General features: G+C 39.1%; 1 protein-coding gene across 3 annotated transcripts in view; it reads left to right on the top strand.

Moving 5' to 3' along the window:
* myo7ab (myosin VIIAb) overlaps positions 1-19,761 on the top strand; it is a 51,327-nt gene that overhangs the window by 6,045 nt on the left and 25,521 nt on the right. For 2 of the 3 annotated variants that reach the window (XM_063485507.1, XM_063485506.1), the window contains exons 3-23: positions 1,155-1,223; positions 3,750-3,863; positions 5,207-5,359; positions 6,083-6,267; positions 6,494-6,615; positions 6,724-6,866; positions 7,829-7,942; positions 8,666-8,819; positions 8,913-8,989; positions 9,133-9,252; positions 9,952-10,094; positions 10,190-10,400; positions 10,486-10,621; positions 12,685-12,791; positions 13,657-13,698; positions 14,284-14,421; positions 15,268-15,426; positions 16,144-16,236; positions 17,051-17,145; positions 17,367-17,451; positions 17,886-18,104. In XM_063485507.1, coding sequence (XP_063341577.1) covers positions 1,206-1,223; positions 3,750-3,863; positions 5,207-5,359; positions 6,083-6,267; positions 6,494-6,615; positions 6,724-6,866; positions 7,829-7,942; positions 8,666-8,819; positions 8,913-8,989; positions 9,133-9,252; positions 9,952-10,094; positions 10,190-10,400; positions 10,486-10,621; positions 12,685-12,791; positions 13,657-13,698; positions 14,284-14,421; positions 15,268-15,426; positions 16,144-16,236; positions 17,051-17,145; positions 17,367-17,451; positions 17,886-18,104 — 2,628 coding nt within the window. In that variant the 5' untranslated portion in view covers positions 1,155-1,205. The remainder of the gene's footprint in view (positions 1-1,154; positions 1,224-3,749; positions 3,864-5,206; positions 5,360-6,082; positions 6,268-6,493; positions 6,616-6,723; positions 6,867-7,828; positions 7,943-8,665; positions 8,820-8,912; positions 8,990-9,132; positions 9,253-9,951; positions 10,095-10,189; positions 10,401-10,485; positions 10,622-12,684; positions 12,792-13,656; positions 13,699-14,283; positions 14,422-15,267; positions 15,427-16,143; positions 16,237-17,050; positions 17,146-17,366; positions 17,452-17,885; positions 18,105-19,761) is intronic. The other variant, XM_063485509.1, reaches the window with a different exon arrangement.

Raw genomic sequence — 19,761 nt, 5'->3', positions numbered from 1 at the left:
ACCACAGGACTGTGTGTCTCGGCTCTGAAAGGACTGATGGTGGTCAGAAATGAAAATCAGACTTTTTGTTCGCCTCCTCATATTAGATCTCAGACCTCTTATGGCTCCTAAAACCATAAGAGGTCTGAGTGATTTTTATGGCACACAGCTCTACCACAAATGCAGTCCATTGCCCTTTAAGATCAGTCGAGCTTCTTGAAGCTATAGACTGACATGTTTTCATTAGGAATGGGTGGAGGCTCAAACAGAGCCAAAACAGAGTCTAAAATTCAACATGAATCTAAATGAATGATAATAAATGGCCTGCATTTGTATAGCGCTTTACTCAGTCCCTAAGGACCCCAAAGCGCTTTACACTACATTCAGTCATTCACCCATTCACACACACATTCACACACTGGCAATGGCAAGCTACATTGTAGCCACAGCTGCCCTGGGGCGCACTGACAGATAATAATGATAATACTGCTCTGTATTGGTGAGAGGTAGCCAAAAATGTTCACCATAACAGCTTTGTAGGTGATAAGAAGCCTAATGTTTGTGTCAGGACAGCTTAGATTTGCTCCTAAATGCTCCAAAAATAAATGAACGCAGTCATAATTTCAATCCTACGCACCTGTAAAAATACTGTAGATGGTTTGTAATAAATAGAGGTTGATGACGGCAGCACAGGCTGACAACAATATAAACTTAGATATCTTTTGTGTACATTGCTAATGCTGACATACTCTCATGTTGGCAACTGTTAGTCTTCAAAAATCATCCATGTTTCAGCTCGTTTCAGACTGGGGGAAGCAGCAAATCAAAGGAAAGCTGGCTTAAAATGAGGGGAAGTGCCTATTTTGAGTAGAGTTGATAGTATAGAGGTGGAAAAAAGCATAATATATCATAATAAATTAAAAGTAGACTTTTTTTTTCTTGGTCTCAACCCCACGTGTCAAAGAACATGAAAAACTTGTGTATCCTGTTTTTTTTTCCCCCTCATCTGTTCTCTCATCTCGTCAACCATCATCCAAAGAAACCTGTTGAACAGTCTTTGTTTTGGTGACTTTCCCTCAAACTGTGTGTATAAAAATGTGTAATTCATACATACAAAGTAGATGCAGTCTGTTGTTTCAAAGTTAATGTGATGTCTGTGACTGGTTTCATTTTAGAGCCCTCATATGGTGACTTCTGATGACCTGGAATCAACACGAGGCTGAACCATGGTCATTCTGCAACAGGTGAGTCCTGTACCATACAAATGGTTCTGTTTGTTCTTTAGCAGTTTCTGAATGTCTACAGAACCCTCATCTGTAGACATTCACTTACAACCTCTTTGTCCTGTCTGTGTATTAAAACTAAGTTCTTAAGTTCGTTTCTGTACAAACGTTCTGTGGGAATTATGGATGGACATTAATGGAAAAAGTCAGGTGATATTTTTTCCTTTGCTGATATTTATTATTTTTAAACTTAGGTGGAGTTTCTGTTGGTGTCCATGTTGTACTGGGGCCTGGTTAGACGTTGACATCAGCAGTTTATTAGTTGTAGCAGAGAGGCACAGATTTTCCTTGGAAGGAAAATAGTCTCACTTTCTGGTTTGCATCACACTTTTTGCAGTTTCCCTACCTCTCTGCGAGTATTTGGAGAGTATTTGCACTCAAGTTGATATCACGAAAATCTACTGAAGTACAAAGCAATTACAAGGAACTTTTCAATGCATCACTCGTAGCGACCAGTGGACCAGTGTTTTTGCCAGTGGAGAAAAAAAAATTGCATGGATCCATAAGTCAAACGTTTGGGTTACTATCTCAAAATTTTGAGAAAATAATTTGAAATTTCAAGTTATTTCATATCAGATGCTTTAATTGTCTGAGGTCTAAGTCTTCATAGATGCTGACTCTACCATAACATTATTTTTTAGAGAAAGGCTAAACAGACTAGTGTTTTTTATTTTTTTGTATGTCAGTTAGAATATTGATTTTATTTTTTGTCTAATCGCAGAGACTCAGGAGAAGTTATTTTTGCTGAGGGTTAGAGTTGAGGTTAGGGTGATCAAGCTTCAGTGCATTTGTATTATGAAGGTTTCTTTTTGATTTTCCACTGAGGTACAGAGCTTTCCCTAATGATTTAAGCCTCTGCCATAACCACAAACTTGATACACAGTATTCTGTGTTTAATTATTAAAGAAGGGAAAATTAAACTCAATTTTGTAAGGGCTCAGAAGTCAGTAGGTGAATATCTGAGCACAGCAGCACTTTTTTACTGTCTGTCTGAAGGATCATTTGGGATTTATTGAAGGAGGGCGGAAGGTTACTGAACTCATTCATTTTCTTCTTCCATATTGTTATTATGAGATGCCATAATCTTTACATCAACCTTGCCAGTGCCTCTGTTCATAAAAGATCAACTTAAAATCCAGATTGTGGCTCTACTACTTTAACACAAAAAGCATAGTTTAGGTCTCTTTAGCATCAACTCATGCAAGTAGGTCAGTTTAACCTGACATTTTAGTGTCTTATGGTGGGCCAGTGTGAGCTCGGACTGAATCCTGAATCGGATGAATCCTAACACCAGCCAGCAGGTTTAATGATTTTAAATTAAATTAAAATGTAAAATGAAACAACTGAAAATCAAATTGTGAGAAAGAATGATTTATTCAGCGTGAGCTCCACAGTCCTGACACACTAAATATAGAAAACGCTGGGCAGTTACCTCATATCAGGCCATCAATAGTTTCCCTTTCAATAACTAGATGCCAGTGCCTTTCTCCCCCGAGAGTCCTGCAGGGCACGACTCAGACACTCCTGCACCGTTTCAATCTCAGCTCAGAGCCACGGCTATGAATCTCATTCGAGTGGGAGACATCTGGATGTTGTTAAATGGAAGCAAAAATAGCATCTTTAAGGTCACAGTCTAGACTGTGGGGATGAACACTGAGCATCGTGCTGCAGTGTTATGATGAGGTTTATACCAGCTCCCCTTCTGATTTACATCTAAATGACACATCGTGTTTTTCATTCATTGGCAAAACACAAAATGACCTCTGTGCTGACACGTCTAAGATGATAAATGCACTTTTTTAGGGTCGACTGTGTTCATCTCCAGGAGGCTTGCTTTTCATAGTATGTCTAATGGCACAGTCAGTGCCATGATTGGTTGACTGTTTTGTAGATTTTTAATACCTGCTTTAGCAACCTGCTCAGGCATGGTTTTTGTGTTGGTTCCACCTCAGGAAAATTAAGCCTTATTTGTTGTTACATAGGGTTACCTAAGTCTCAATGTTACATCATGGCCTTTCTGGTGGATGTGGTCAAGTTTAAATCCTTTTTTCAGGCTAAATCCTCAAAAATGTAACTAGTTGGCAGCTGAAAAACTGGGTAACTGGGTGTGTGGTGCAACTGATATTTCCTGGTTATCCAACATGTATATTCAAATAGTTGAATGCAGACAAGGAGACCGTAACAAATGTCATGTACAGCTAAGGCACATGCAGCTCATCAGGTTTTGCAGATGTTACGGGGAAAACCTGATGTTTTCTGCTCAAATTTCAAAATAACATCTAGGAATAAAAAGAGTTAAAGTATAAGTATGAGATAAGAAATTATATGATTACAAACAGTTGACATCTTTGGTTACAGAATTTTTTTAACAAGTGCTCTGAACTTTCCCAGAGAGATAAAAAAATAACATTCAGCTTCAGTTTGCTCTGATATTATGATGTTATTCTATTACTTCCTGCAGTCTTTAACTAAAGTTTTGTAATCCAGGGGGACTATGTGTGGCTGGATCTTAAAACGGGCCGGGAGTTTGACGTCCCCGTGGGAGCCGTGGTCAAACTGTGCGACTCTGGACAGATCCAGGTTCTGGATGATGAAGGCCGGGTAAGTCTGCAGAAAAGCAGGAAGGACCTGAAAGCAGTACTCCAAGGTAGACTACATAAACAAGAGAAACTAGAATTTAGGTTTTTCAAATATGAAAACAAGGAAGACTGCGTAGATACTGTAATAAGGACTGAAAGTGGACTGACCCTATATACACACACAGAGTATAATCAGGGAGGACTTGATGACAGGATACGACAAAAACCAGAGAACACAAGTAATAAGAACTAAAGGCCAAAAACAGAGGAAAAAATCTGAAATTTATAAACTAAGAGCTCTAAACGCCCAAGCTTAGATTCTAAATAAATCAAGAATAGTTAACAATAGACCTGAATTCAGAGTCCAAAACTCAGACTGTGTTTTGCTGTTGCACACTTGTATTGTATTAGACCATTAAACCTAATCTGCGTCCAATAACTTGTAATGCTTTTCATGGTCATGGGTTTTAAATGGTTTTAACTTTTTTGAGTATTTGCTTCATTCTTAGTTCACTTATTACTTTCATTTTTCTTCATGTGTTCCCTTAGTATTTTGAGCCTTTGTTTCTTAGTTCGAGCTTCTGTTTGTATTAGAGTTTGATCCATCAGTGTCTTGCTTCATGTTCAGTGTTTCTATTTAGTTTGTTTTACTTAGTCTCCCATGCATTATCTCTAGTTTTAGTTTCTGTCATTTAACTTAATTGTGTTCAGTTGTGTTTAGTTCCCCTCCTGTTTCCTCTTACCTCCTTGTGTCATGTGTATTTTTAGCCTCAGTTTGCCTGTGTTCTTTGTTACGTTGTACTGTGTTCTGATCTCTTGTTTCTAGTGTGTTCCTGATATGGTTTCCTTTGGCTTTTGAACTTTGTTTTGTCTTTTTTTTTTTTGGGGGGGGGGGGGGTTGTCAAATCAGCCTCAATAAACTCTCATCTTTTGTTCGTCCTCACCAATGTATTCATGACAGTGCTAATATGACCGAGATGAAGTGCACAAGTCAAGTTGTTTAACAATCAAGTTCTGTGTCGTCTTGATTTGCAGCATTAAAGACAAAATTTTACTTGAATGTTATCGGATTTATTGAATTTTATTTTAGATATTTTTTTCTTTCTTTCTAACTCTAAACCATAATCCTTCTGCCTTACTGTTGATACCAGTGTTCATTTTATTATAATTATTATTTTCATTCCCCGTCTAAACACCACTGTACCCTGAATCTGTTTAGAAGACAGGTAGCATACAGATATTTTTTGTCCTTTTAAAATGACACAAAACTGCCAATTAATTGTTTCCGCCAAAGAAGGATGAGTCAGTGTGACTTCATGTGGCCTTTGTTTCTCTGATCTGCTTCCTCTTTCCTCACCAATGCAGGAGCACTGGATTTCCCCTCAAAATGCCACCAACATCAAACCCATGCACCCGACCTCCATACATGGGGTGGAGGACATGATCCGTCTGGGTGACCTCAATGAAGCTGGCATCCTCCGTAACCTGCTAATCCGCTATAATGAATGCGTCATCTACGTAAGTTTCCCTTTGTGGCACCAACGCAGCTGCATTTACGATCGCCTGAGGTGCAATTAGTTTCTGTAACTTCCAGGACTTTTACTCGCGTGTTCAGCAAAGCAGGAACCACTGGCTTTGGCCCAGTTAAGGTCTTATTCGGGTTAATCTGTTTACTTGTACCTTAAGCGCCCAGCAACAGCAGCATTTACATGTTGCTATAAATAAAACAGAACGTCCCTTCCTTGCTGTTTGACCGGAGGTTCACTGATAGAAACAGGCATTTGTACTTGTAGTATAAAGAACAGCTTTATGACTTGACTACTGCTTTTCAGCCTCTAGCCTTCATCAGGGTCATTAAGAACTATATTGCAGGCGTTACTGTACACAGCATAAATGTTTGAGTAGAAAAAAATCTTAATAGGAAAAATGTTAAACAGCCACTCATATGCATTCAGTAAACCTTACCACCAATCCCCCCAATTGTGTGATTACACAGGAAAAAAATGTAATTGAAAAAATGTAAAACACCCAATCTTAGAAATGCTAGTAAGTCAAAGTTAAGACCACTAAATAGGAATAATAGAGTGACATTATTTTTATGATCATCTCATATATTTTGGAGAGCATAAAATTTTGTTTTATACCATGTTAGTAGTGTTTGATTCACATATTTTATCCCTCAGTGTTTGATCTATCTCGTGTTTAAAACATCGACTTTCGTCTGTCTTTGGGTTTCTGCAGACGTATACAGGCTCAATACTGGTAGCAGTCAACCCTTACCAGCTGCTGCCCATCTATACTCCAGACCAGATCCGCCTCTACACCAATAAGAAGATTGGCGAGATGCCGCCGCACATATTCGCCATCGCAGACAACTGTTACTTCAACATGCAGCGGAACAACAAGGACCAGTGCTGCATCATCAGGTTTGTGTGCACGATCATTTCATAAGAACTCAAAGTGATGGACGTGCGCCATTTCTAAACAGGAAAAACTCTGCAGTTAATCTGCAAGCCTCTATTGGTTAAAAAGGGAGAACGAGGCTGGTCATAGTTAATATCCTTTGTGTGCTGCTGCTGTTTGAATAGTTTATTTGTAATGAAATCATCGTGTTTATTGCATGACTGTGTCACTGTTTTCTTTATGAGGCAGCGGTGAGTCTGGAGCTGGGAAGACTGAGAGCACAAAGCTGATTCTGCAGTTCCTCGCTGCCATCAGCGGGCAGCACTCCTGGATAGAGCAGCAAGTCCTAGAAGCCACGCCTATCCTCGAAGGTAAGCATTAAACTCCAAAAAAGATCACCTTCAGTCCACGAATGGACAGTGAACATGGAAGAAAGTGTCATGGGTCACCTTCATCGTCTGGTTTGTCAATTTCTTCAGCTTTCGGCAATGCCAAGACAATTCGAAATGACAACTCCAGTCGCTTTGGGAAGTACATAGATATCCACTTCAACAAGCGAGGGGCCATTGAAGGAGCCAAAATAGAGCAGTACCTGCTGGAGAAGTCCCGTGTGTGTCGACAGGTGAGAAACCAGATCCAGATTAAATATGTTAAATCTTTCACAACTTCAACCACAATTAGTCAACATTTGTAGACAGATGGATGGTAAGCAATGATCTAGACCTGAGAATGCAGTTTGGGATGGGCCTGAGTGAAAATCGATGGCTGCTCCTGGGCTGACAGATCCCCTGGTAGAGGTTGTCTGACAGCGAGTCTAGGAGTTGTGATCCCGCTTCTGAACCTTAGATAAATACAGTTTAAGATTTTTTACAAAATCAAAAGTCTGACATCAATGACAGACATACAGTCTCAAGTTTACATGATGACTGTTTTTACTACTAAAATAAATGACACATTAACCAAATAATAAACAAATAAAAAGATATTGTGAGCATATTTGCAATAAATATTGAAGAATTAAATTAAACTGCAAAACGTTGGATGGTGATTTTGTCTGTTTGGGCTTGTGATCATGTTCAATTTATTTAAATTCAGTTTTTTTAATATAGCTCCAAAGCACAGCAACTGTTGCCTAAGTTATTGCAAGGTAGTAAGGTAAAGACCCTACGATAATAGAAAGAAAACAAACAATCAGACAATCAGAAAAACTCCCTTTTAACAGGAGGGAGTCTCACCTGTCTTAATGTTTTACTAGTTTGTCATTTATTATTTGTTTATACAGCAGCTGCTTCCACTTTGGTGGTCACAGGAGTTGTTATATTTAATAAACAATCAAACTCTTCACAGTTGAATCAAAGTGTGTAATTAGTCATTTATTTATCATTAATTAAACAGGGGCAGTTGAACTATTCAGTCTCCCTGCATATGTGGACATATTACATACAAAAAAAAAAAAATACTGGTCCAAGATTAATAATGTATACTCTTTATGATACGTAAACAGTATCACGTAGATGCTGCTTACATGTGCATAGCATATTGTGTGTCGGACATACAGGGTTTGCTTCTTTCTTGCTCCTGCAGGCTCCAGATGAGAGAAACTACCATATTTTCTACTGCATGTTGAAGGGCATGGCTCCTGAAATGAAGTCAAAGCTGGGCCTGGGCCTTGCCACAGACTACTCCTACCTCACCATGGTGAGTCTTGCCAGTTAATTACTCATTTTTAGTGATAAAAATGAGTAATTAAGAAATCGATGTACCCATCATACAGCTTTGGACATCACTGTGTTGTTTGTTTATAACAGGGTAGAATACTGCAGTGCTCTGCTATCTGCTCTATTAAAAATGTTTTTAATTAACCTCAATATATTTCAAACCTCTACAGTCTGAGTGTTTACTAGGCCCGGAAGGAGAGAACACACTGGTGCCTTTCAGCTTACATGTTGCTTTTAAAATCACTCTCTTGTCTTTAAAGCTCTTTATGTTCTTGCTCCAGTATGTAGTGCACCCTCTCCGGTCCTCCACAACCAAAGGATTAACAAAGTGTTATTTTAGTAAAAGAAAAAATTACCAATCATAATAAAGTATGTCTCAATTAATGCATGAGGTTACAATAAAAACAGTGAGTGGAAAAAGACTGTGCCCTTGTGTCCTGATGGTAAAATGAAGCTAAAGTACAGAAACATAAATGGTGCAGTAAATGTTGTGCACAAAGCTTCAGGGATCATAAGTAATATAATAATAATGTAAAGTTAATTTACCTTTTCCGATAAGGAGCAGCACGTAGTTGCTTCCCAGAGCATTTCACTCGGAGCTGTCAGGTGAAACCCATTAAGCCACATTGCAGTTACCTGGAGCCGCTGGCCTGGTTCTGCTCATAAACAGCAGACCTGAACTTGGATTTCTTTTATATCACAGGGTAGCTGCACAAAGTGTGACGGTCGTGATGACCTGAGTGATTATTCCAGCATCCTGTCAGCCATGAAGGTTCTCATGTTCACCGAGACGGAAACCTGGGAGATTTCCAAGCTTCTGGCTGCCATCCTGCATATGGGAAACCTGCGATTCGAGGGTGCGTGAATACACAAATCTGAAGCATCAATCAGAAAATTTACAAACTTTACAAACCTGTGAAGAAAACGATGTTCTGTCTTGCTTCCCTCAGCTCGTACCTATGATAATTTGGACGCCTGTGTGGTTGTGAGATCTCCTGACCTGGTGACCGCTGCGTCGCTTATGGAGGTCTGTAATTGTTCTCACACACATGATTGACACACAACCATTTTACTGTTCTTCCTTGGAAAAGAGTGGCTTTAAATCTCTTTCAAATTGATATCTGGCATCACCCCTTTGGTGATGCTTTTGTTGGTCGTTGTGAACCGTAGGTGGAGCCTAAAGACGTGATGGTGTGTTTGACGACACGAACCCTCATCACACGTGGTGAAAGTGTTGTCACCCCTCTAAGTGTGGAGCAAGGCCTGGATGTCAGGGACGCCTTTGTTAAGGTACCGATTTTGTCCTGTTTTAGAGGTAATACACGTAATCACCGAGTCTTTCACAGATCATGTTGTGATTGTCCTCCAGATTTGTCTTCCAACTTCTTCTTTCTATGAGGCTGTCTTTCTGCAGACACACTCTACAGCTATAGCTGGTAAAAGAGTCCTTGACTTACTCTCCAGGAGATCTGCTGTGAGCTAAAGAGCCAATTTAGCCATTACCTGCAAGTTGGAGAGCTCGTTCATGTACAACTATGCAAGACTCACTTATTCTGCAGAGCAGGCGAGAATTTAAGACCCTAGATATTATTACAAGGCATGGACATTTGTTGTCACTGTCATGATGGTTTTATGGAGCTTGCTTAGGAGAGCCTGCACAGGTGCGATGCACACAGACCTGGAAGGTGCTGGCTTACCTTAAAATGTGTCCCTCCACTTACCCCCCTATGCTGGTGGATGGGACACTGCTGGTTATTTCTACACCTTTGGTGGTAATTGTGTAACATTTTCCCATTCCTAATAACTATTAAGTATTTATGTTGGAGTGAAGTCTGGGAAAGGGTCTGTGGGAAAATATTTTTGGGACTCTCCGAACCTTAATGACGCTAATGACGTTGCTGTACAACGAAGACAATGATGGTGATGAATCACACTTAGGAGGCGGTGAGCAAGTCTGCTTCAGCAAAGTTCATGAATTCTGTCATCCAGGGGATCTACGGGAGGTTGTTTATCTGGATAGTGGATAAGATTAATGCTGCCATATACCGACCTCCTTCCTGCGAGAGTAACATCATCCGAAGATCCATCGGTTTGCTGGACATCTTTGGCTTTGAGAACTTTATCGTCAACAGGTGAGAAGTTGTGTAAAAGAGTGCTTTTGTAGATCATTTATGCTACTTTATTAGTTTAATGCTGTCTTCTTCTTCTTCTTCTTTTTTCACTGTAGTTTTGAGCAGCTGTGCATCAACTTCGCCAACGAGAACCTGCAGCAATTCTTTGTCCGCCACGTCTTTAAACTGGAGCAGGAAGAATACAACCTGGAGGACATCAGCTGGCAGCACATTGAGTTCACAGACAACCAGGATGCATTGGACATGATCGCCAACAAACCCATGAACATCATCTCCCTCATAGATGAAGAGAGCAAGTTTCCCAAGGTGCAATAGATATTTAGTAGATACCTGTAAAGATAAGTCTTACTGAATTTGGCTTTGATTGATGTGCGTTTTTTTATTTTTTCAGGGAACTGATGCTACGATGCTGTATAAGCTCAACTCTCAGCACAAGCTCAACTCCAACTACATTCCTCCTAAAAACTGCTACGAAACCCAGTTTGGTATCCAGCACTTTGCAGGAGTGGTGCATTACGAGACCAGAGGTACGTCCCTGTTCATTAGATTTTTTCTGTTTGTGTTGTTTGTCTGATTTAAACTTATATTGAAGCAATGATTGTTATTCTCTCACTGATACGTTTAAAAATGCCAGCAGGAATCAGATGTACTGAACAGGCCAGTCACAAAAGTTGCATAGACCTGACATGTAGTTACATTTCTAGGGAGGTGCACATCAGGTTACAACGTTGATTTCCCGCTAAAGCATAAATTTCCAGTAGCTCCAGATCCTAATTTGGCCTTTGAAGGTTGTTTTCCCGAGTCTTTCAATCAAGTGGGTGAAATAAACATTCTATCAAAAGGTCATTCAGAAAAGTTAGCAGCAGGCGCACTGAAAGGATATTGATTCTGAAATCAACCTGTCCTGACAGGATTTTGCTTGTTTCCTCAAAACGAATGTGTTCTTCCCGAGTTCTTATTACTTTTAAAAGGTCAGTAGGGAAAGTTACCAGCAGGCACATTAAGATGATATTGATTAAAAAATAACTTTGGTCTGAAGAAGTTTTTTCTGAGGAAGCACAGACAGTTAGGATGAGGGTCTCATGGAGGGTGTTTGGCTACAGCAGTCTTAATAGATGCTTCATCACATCTGACCAGAGCTCTCACCTCTCAGGCTCTTACAGCTGCTGGAGAAACTAATCATTATCACATACTCTGAGCTGGTCCAAAACTGAACACTTTGTGTCACAAGAGTCACTCAGAATTACATTAAAGAGGATATTAAGGATAAATATCGGTTTCAATCAGAAATTCTTCATATGCAAAAATCAAAGCAAGAATTTCGAGTTTAGATGTCAGAAGAATAGTTACAAAGAAATCATTTAAGCCAGATGTTCCGGTCTTAAGGGATATCGACACAGGAAGCGATTCACTCGTCGTGCATCGTTTTGATGCTGGGAGTCGGCTCTGGTTGCCTGGTAACCATCTAACATGTCTACCAACTTGTCATAAGTTAATGTCACATCCTTCACACTCATTGGTAGTTGAGAAAAGTTTAAAAGGGCGTCCACACAGGAAGCGATTAGCAGCAATGTAGCGTCCAGAGGCCACTGAAAGTCAATTACATTCGGCGACTTTAAGTGACTACGGGCACTACGGGGACCCGCCCATTGGCCTCTCAACTTCAAGACAAGACACTGAAGCCTCAACACATGAGAGTGAAGGATAGTGTTGACGGACGTATGAGATCATGGTAAATACATAGGGTTACCTAGACAACCACAGCCTGGAATGTCCACTAGTGGCTGATCGTCAGCTTCAACACACTCCTTAACTCAGGACCAGCCCACTTCCCATTCCCAGTGTTTATTTGTCCTGTGTGACTGGTTCCGGTGTGGATTAACTATTTTTTTATTTAACAGAAGTTTACTTTTCTAGTGACTTTGAGGGGTTATCATAATATAATTTTAAGTTTAACAAGGGACAATGTTAACAAGTTTAACATTGTCCCTTTCACTTTGTTTAATGTCTCTAAGCTACAACATGCAGACCAGCTTTGAACAGAATTCACTAACATGTCGGTTCATCCTCAGGAAAATATCCCTTGGTTTGTTTGCGTTTGTTTGGAAATTGTTGAAAATTGTGAATCAGACTCTTAGCTAACACAACCAAGTGTTGTCTCCCTTCAGCTGCTGGATATTTAATGATAACAGTTGGTTTTGATGTGAATGCAAAACCTAAACTTCTCTTAAATACACGTATTGCAACTTGAGGTGATTGTTGTGATTTGGTGCTATATAAATAAAATTGAATTGAATATTGATCATGCACGATACTGTGCTGCTGTATGAAGTTTAGCTTGTTCCTTTAAAATCATTGCGTTCTCATTTAATCTGAAAAGGTCATTCAAGAAAGTTAGCAGTTGTCACACTCACAGAAGATATTGATTAAAACGTTTCAGTTCAATTTAGTGTTGAAAACATGACCAAAATATAGTGATATTTTTTTGTAAATAAATTTCTGTGCAATAATCAGTGCTGTAAAAATGTTGATTCAAAAAAGATATAATCAGTCCACTGTCTTGCTTTTTCTCATTACGCCCTCCTTTCAGGCTTCCTGGAGAAAAACCGAGACAGCCTCCACACTGACATCATCCAGCTCGTCCACTCGTCCAAGAATAAGTTCATCAAGCAGATCTTCCAGGCTGATGTTGCCATGGTGAGACCAATAAATGCATTAAAATCATGGCACTGTATGTTGTATCTTTTTTCTGTTTTGTTATTCCTTTAAAGTAGGGTTGGTAAATAATCGATATTCACTTCATTTATGATTTTGGCTTTGAGCTGGAAGAAATTATTACTTTCTTGGATTAATTTTCACTACAAAGCTCATGAAGGCTTTTACAGCAGCGCACCTTCACGCCTCTCGAAGAGTTCAGCCTCACTGATTGTTTGTTCAGCTTGAGCTACAATGACAGAAAGAGAGGCTTTGGGCAAGAGGAGTAGGTCAGAAGAAGTAAAAGACATTAAGCCTGAGCAGCTGCCTTTGTTTTACCCGGCCCCTGTCAGCAACATGAGACTGTGGCTTTCCATCACTCTCCCACTGCACAGATCTCCCACGATGTGCACGTCTGCCACCCCTTGTCTTTATTTGTCTTTCTTTGGTTTGGCTGCAGCTTTGCAGGGACTGTGAGTTGCCCTTGTGAGGCAAGCTAAAGGTCCTAGCTCCCTACCTGATGACCCAATGTCCCACACCGCATCCACCTCTCTCTTTATTAATTTGTTTTAAAGATTTATAAATTGCATGATGTTTAAGATGGTAAGTAATTAGATTAAACATGTACTTATGAAATTACAATATTGATCAAAATGATCATGAATATGTTTTTTACCATAACTGAGCAATCCTACTTTAACACATTGCATCATTTTCAGTTTCTTTCTGAAGCGTTTTAAATCTGTAGACCGGTGTTATTAACATCGCTGCAGTCTTCTGCCTTCCTTCGGCTTCTCTCCTAATGACAAACACCTCCTCTCACTCTGCTCTCTTTTCTCTTTCCTCTTTCTTTTCCTCCTGACATCAGTTTCTGTGTGGCTATCAGCAGCCCAGCACACCTGCTCCCAAGGTAATCACCAGCCTTTAGCCACATGTGGTCCCTCCAACCCCGTGTGTGTTCTCTTAAGCCGAGTCCAATTATCCATGACGTGCTTAGCAGCATCCCTCTGCTCCCCCTCAGCCCTTCTTTTTATTTCACAGGTGTGCCAAAAGCAGAGGGGAACATTGCGCTGATGAGGGGAGATTTGGCGTGAAGTTAATGAAAAATAAGCTTTCAAACTCTCTGACACAGTCGGCAGTCCTGCACACAGACGAAAACTCCTGCATGCTTTTAAAATGTTTAAATCTAATTGTGTTTTGGCTTTACTCACAGGATCACAGTGACAACTGGTGTCAGAGATTTTGTGTTGCCTCCTCTTTTAATTGTCCGTCGTGTGCAATAGAAATAACATGTGAGCAATCTGTGTTTGCTTTGTGGATCTTAAGAGTTTGAAGCCACTGGTTATTTATGGTTGTAGGCGTTCAAAATTAAATTCCCATTTAGGGTGTTTTATATACCATTGTGATGTCCCATTACAGCAGCATCAATAGCATGCCTTTACCTGCAGTGCAAACATTCTGAAACTATCTGTTTTGTATGTGTTTGTGTTCGTAGGGCGTTGAGACGAGGAAGCGCTCCCCGACTCTGAGCAGTCAATTCAAGCGATCTCTGGAGCTGCTAATGAGGACGCTCAGTGTGTGTCAGCCGTTCTTCGTTCGCTGTATAAAACCCAACGAACTTAAAAAACCCATGGTGAGCATGATTTATTACTATGTATGCGCTTCTGTGTTGCAATGCCCCAGAGTACAGAGATGTGTTCAGAGTGCAGCCACGGCATAGCACCGCCCCCCTGTGAAAACAGACTGTCTCTATTATATAGTAAAGTTTTCATACTGTTAGGCTACTAAAGTAGGATTTTTACTTATATAAAGAGTCTAAATACTTCCTATCACACAATATATATATATATATATATATATATATACACATATATGTATATATATATATATATATATATATATATATATATATATATATATATATATACATATATGTATATATATATATTAAACTTTCTCGTATTTGTAGAGTTAAATGAGAAAACTGATGATGCTAAATTAGCTTAGCATATACCCGGCATAAAAACTTATTACAGCATGAAAACGCTAGCTCTGTCTGAAGGTAAACTCATGAAAAACTCAACACTCGTAATGCTGAACATACAGAAGTCATAAAAAGTATTATTGCAGCAACATAAGATTATCAGTAGGACTACATTTTGGCTGGAAAAACTATCTTCCTGAAACGTAGTTAGCTACGATAAGCTAACTAACGCTCCTGAAATTATAGAAATGGTCTAAAACACAAGCATCACAAACATTAGTTTGAAACTAAAATAAAACTGGGCCTGTAAGCTTCTTATTTCACGTATTCATAGCTTATAGCTCACCAGTGATTGTGTGGACTAATTTTGCATGATGGAGATTTAGTTCTGGTTTGAACCCCAAACCTTTATAAGCCTTCATTTGCACATCAGGAGGCCCTGCAGAAAAGGGTTAACTCACGTTTTAACACTGGATGCTTGTTTCTCCTTCTCAGCTGTTTGATCGAGAGCTGTGCGTTCGTCAGCTGCGCTACTCTGGCATGATGGAGACCATCCGGATTAGGCGGGCGGGTTATCCAATCAGATACACCTTTGCCGAATTTGTGGATCGTTACCGAGTCCTGATGCCTGGCGTCAAACCTGCTCACATACAGGTCAACATTAAAATCAGTCATCTGTTTCACTGCTTAGTCCTGACAGATTATTTTAACTGAGATATTATCATTATTATTAAAGAATCTTTTACTTAAATTACAGAATGAGGGATTTTTAGAGCATATATCCACATTAATACAGCATATAAAACATGGTGTAGAGGCTATTTGAGCTTTCAGTCTTGTATCAAATATAATTACGGCATATTTACAGCAGCATACCATTGTTTAAAAATGTGAATATGGTTTGGAAAGTATTTGAAGCTGTCTTTAATTAATTTTGACCTTAAATTAACTTACTTAATAAATACATTTGGGTATATTTAATAGTTGTTTGTTAAATGTAAAACTTATATAACCTAGACCACTTCTTAACTCTTTCCCCCATTGAGACAACATTTGATGACCTCCCCTGTAGCGTTAATGATGAGTTTTGACATTTTCACTATATATCAGTAAAGTTGTGGTTTGTTCTGGATTTTTCCAAGATCCCCCTGATATCAGTCATTTTGTTTTATAGGCAGGAAATCTAATATGACAGTTCAGAAAGTTCAGAGAAGAGAAACGAGGGTTACCCCAGTAGGTGTCTAAGGTCGAAAGAGTTAAACTGACTGTAATTCAACGTTTCCTTAATTCTGATGAAAATCTTAATGATAAACCTTAAAACAAAGTACAAATTCATGTCAGGAGTCATTATTTCTAGTTCTTTCTTTCCAGGAGGACTTACGAGGAACCTGTCAGCAAATAGTCCAGGCCCGGCTGGGAAAACATGATGACTGGCAGATTGGAAAGACTAAAATTTTTCTAAAGGTTGGTTTCCTCATGTGAAAGTTAGCTTACTGAGGCCTTGATCCAAAGACTTGTGAATATTCGGCAGAATATTAGACAGTTTAGGCAGCTGGTGATGTATCAAAAGGCTTTTCTGCTGTCATTTTTATGCACAACAAAGCAAAACATTGATAGCCTTAAAAAAGTTTTAGACCTTCTTAATGAAGCTCACTGCAGTCTTCATCTGTGTAAATGTTGAACAAGGTCTTCAGTCAATTTATCACAGGGTTTCTTCTGCAGCTCAATAAACTTTTTTGATTTTGCAGGTTCTTTTTAACATAGCAGCAAAAAGAGAAAACACAAGCATGCTCAATCAGTCAATGACATTCACTGCTGTCATCCCCAACCAGACACTTTGAGGGGGCAAACCATCCTAGCACATCAATCGTATGTGGTTAGGGTATACACTCGGTGGAAATGCTATACTTCCTGGCTGTTTCTACTGTTCTTTTCTAATAAAAGCAAAATCTCCAAAAACTTTGATGACCAAGAACTTTTTTTAGTTTAATAGCTCAAGTTTGTTCCCTCTAGACTTTCTTCCTTCCATACTCTGAGTGTAGCTCTCAGCCTCAGTCATTCCTAATGAAGGTATACATTTTTTAAAATGGGCCAAATTGTCTCAGTACGGGTCCCCAAGGCAAAAATACAAGCTCCTATAAAGCTAATTTCAAGTGTTTTATTTAAGTTATTAAACGTAGTTTTGGCAAAAGGGCTCTACTTGATACTGTGCCTTTTTGTTGCATATTATAATTTAATAACTTTTCTTTTCTTTATTTGCCACTTTGTCTCCTTTCAGGATCACCACGACATGCAGCTGGAGATAGAGAGGGACAAGGCCATCACCGACAAGGTCATCCTTATCCAGAAGGCTGTGCGTGGGCTTAAAGAGAGGTAAGCGACTTGTAGATGATTCCCAAATATCAAAAGTGTTCGTAGCTCATTGGAATAATGCTCTCTTCTTCCTTAAAGTGTAAAATTAGGTCCAGCATATATACATATCTTTGGTTTACCACAGCGTGAAGAAAAGGAGTAATGAAAAGAGATTTCTGTCTTAACCTACAAAGATAAAGGTTTGAAATCTAGTTTATGTTTCCTTCTGTCACTCCTCCAAGGACAAACTTCCTCAGACTGAGGGGCGCTGTGACTGTTATTCAGAAGGTCTGGAGGGGTTACCGATGCAGAAAGAATTACCAAATTGTGAGTCGTCTACATCAACAGCCTGTTTTTCTGTAGTTTTTTATGCACTGAAATATTCTGAAAGCCTCAGTATGTATTTGTTTCTCCCAATTTTCATCTATTCTCTCCGTTTTTTGTTTTCAAATTTGCAAGGTCTTCTTAAATCAGATTAAATCGAGACAGAGTGCAGTGGTAGCTCTTTCTTTCTTTTATTCCAAGTTGCATAAAATTGAGCCTGGTCGTTTTTACAGTCTTGCTTCTTGCAAATGTTAAACACATATGAAAACATTCCTTCCCCAAGATGTACTCATGTGAGAGCCTCAGCACACGGTGTCCAACATAAACACAAGTCAATAATGATTATGTCAGAATAATCACAATTACAACACCAACAAAAAACAAATTAAATACATAACAATAATCCCTGACCTGTCAAACGCGTTCCTCTCCTTCAGATGCAGTCTGGCTTCTTGCGCCTCCAGGCCGTCTACAGGTCGAGAAAGTACTACCGAAGCTACCGGATGACTCGCCTTCGCGTGACTCTCATCCAAGCTCGTTGCCGCGGCTTCCTCATCCGGCAGGCATTTTGGCGGCGTCTTCATGCCGTGTTGACCATCCAGGCCTACACCAGGGGCATGATAGCCAGACGCCTCTGCCAGAGGCTCAGGGCAGAGGTAAATAGTTACTACATTTACTACTGCTACCTAAATCATGTTGTAGGCGGGTCAGGAAGACGAGAACACTGGTGCTGAGGGCAGACTGACAGATGGAGGTGAAAGATAATATGGTGTCTTTATTATATTTCATCTGTGTTAGATGCAGTTGAAAACAAGTTTGTTACTTTGATGAAGAGACAGACGATATCATTTTCACGTCTACCCAGTTAGCTTAGCTTAGCATAATAAGTGGAAAAAAAGGGTTCACCTCTAGCTTCTGTTCAAAAGTTACAGACTTAATATAGATCTACATAGCTACCAGCTCCAAAGAGTGAAGCCAATGCAGAAGTGCCTTAAACCTCCATATTTTTTTTGTAATGACCAGAGCAGGGGGTCCTGTGTTTGCAAAAACCTCATAGCCTCTTTTGATTTATGATCTCATTAAACACTTTTTGATGAGTTTATGGCCTCAGTCACTAGTTTTATACCTTGTTTAATAATGTCAATTTTGTAACTTAAGATCACATTAAGAGTCCTATTTAGTAAGCAGTGGTTATCAACACTGTGGCTGATCAGCATTTTGTATACAGTCTGTACTAACAATATCCAAATGAATCTCAGTCAGAAACATATAACTCGCTTATTAGTGCGCATTTATCTTATTTAATGCAAAAATAATTTTTAAAAATAACACTTTTTGATTTTGTTACATTCAGAAAAAACTGGATTATTTCTTTATGTTAAGCTGCTCTGGTGGCTCTGGCTTCACATTTTCATGAGAATAGCAATTATGTGAATAACTTAATTACGACAACAGCCACTAAAGAATTAGGGAGTTGATATAAACGTCAGCGTGCCATTACAAAAATCCTTTGATTTCATCCTTTGATAAATAAGAGGCCTCTAATCACCAATCATTTTATTTGCTACAATGAGCAAAATTATTCAGTGAAGTAGCAAAATAATCCATAATTCAATCTTACCTTTTGATTTTTGTATCAGTCATGTCAGGCTTTATTTAAAAAAGCGACCACCCACCACTGTAAATTATTTTTTATTTCCTTATTTTGATTCAAAAGGAAATCCCTGTCATTCCAATGAAAATGTTTAATGTGTGTGTGTGTGTTTTTAAATATGCTTGGTTAGGATGTAATTTATTCAGTTATAATGTATAACCCCAACTTGCACACAAGTTGGGACATTTATTATTGAAAGTGTTCCTGAGACCATGCAGATATTTCTTGACAGACTCATACATGTTTTTAATGCAGTGGTGCCTGAGGGCCTGACGATCATGGGCATATTATTGATTTTCAGCCTTGTCCCTTGCGCAGAGATTTCTCCAGATTTTTCTCAGTCTTTTGATGATATAATGTGCATTAAAGATGAGATATTCAAAGTCTTGGCAATTTTACGTTGAGGAACTTTATTTTGAAATGCAATTTTTGGAGAACATCTGCCTATCATTACTCCCAATAAACTCTGCCTCTCTAAGAAGCTCTTTTTATACCAAATCATGTTACTGACCTGTTGCCAAATAAGCTGATTAGTTGTAAAGATTTTCCTCTATATGTTTCTTTTTATTGCCACTTACTTTTCAGCCTTTTGTTTCCCTCTTTCCAAGTTTTTTGAGACATGTTGGTCCCATCAAATTAAAAATTGCCTAATATTTTTC

This window comes from Pelmatolapia mariae, linkage group LG10_11 (genome assembly GCF_036321145.2).
Source record: "Pelmatolapia mariae isolate MD_Pm_ZW linkage group LG10_11, Pm_UMD_F_2, whole genome shotgun sequence".
Classification (NCBI taxonomy): Eukaryota; Metazoa; Chordata; class Actinopteri; order Cichliformes; family Cichlidae; genus Pelmatolapia; species Pelmatolapia mariae.
The sequence above is the reverse complement of the archived record's forward strand: the minus strand, read 5'-3'. Positions and strand labels throughout refer to the sequence as shown.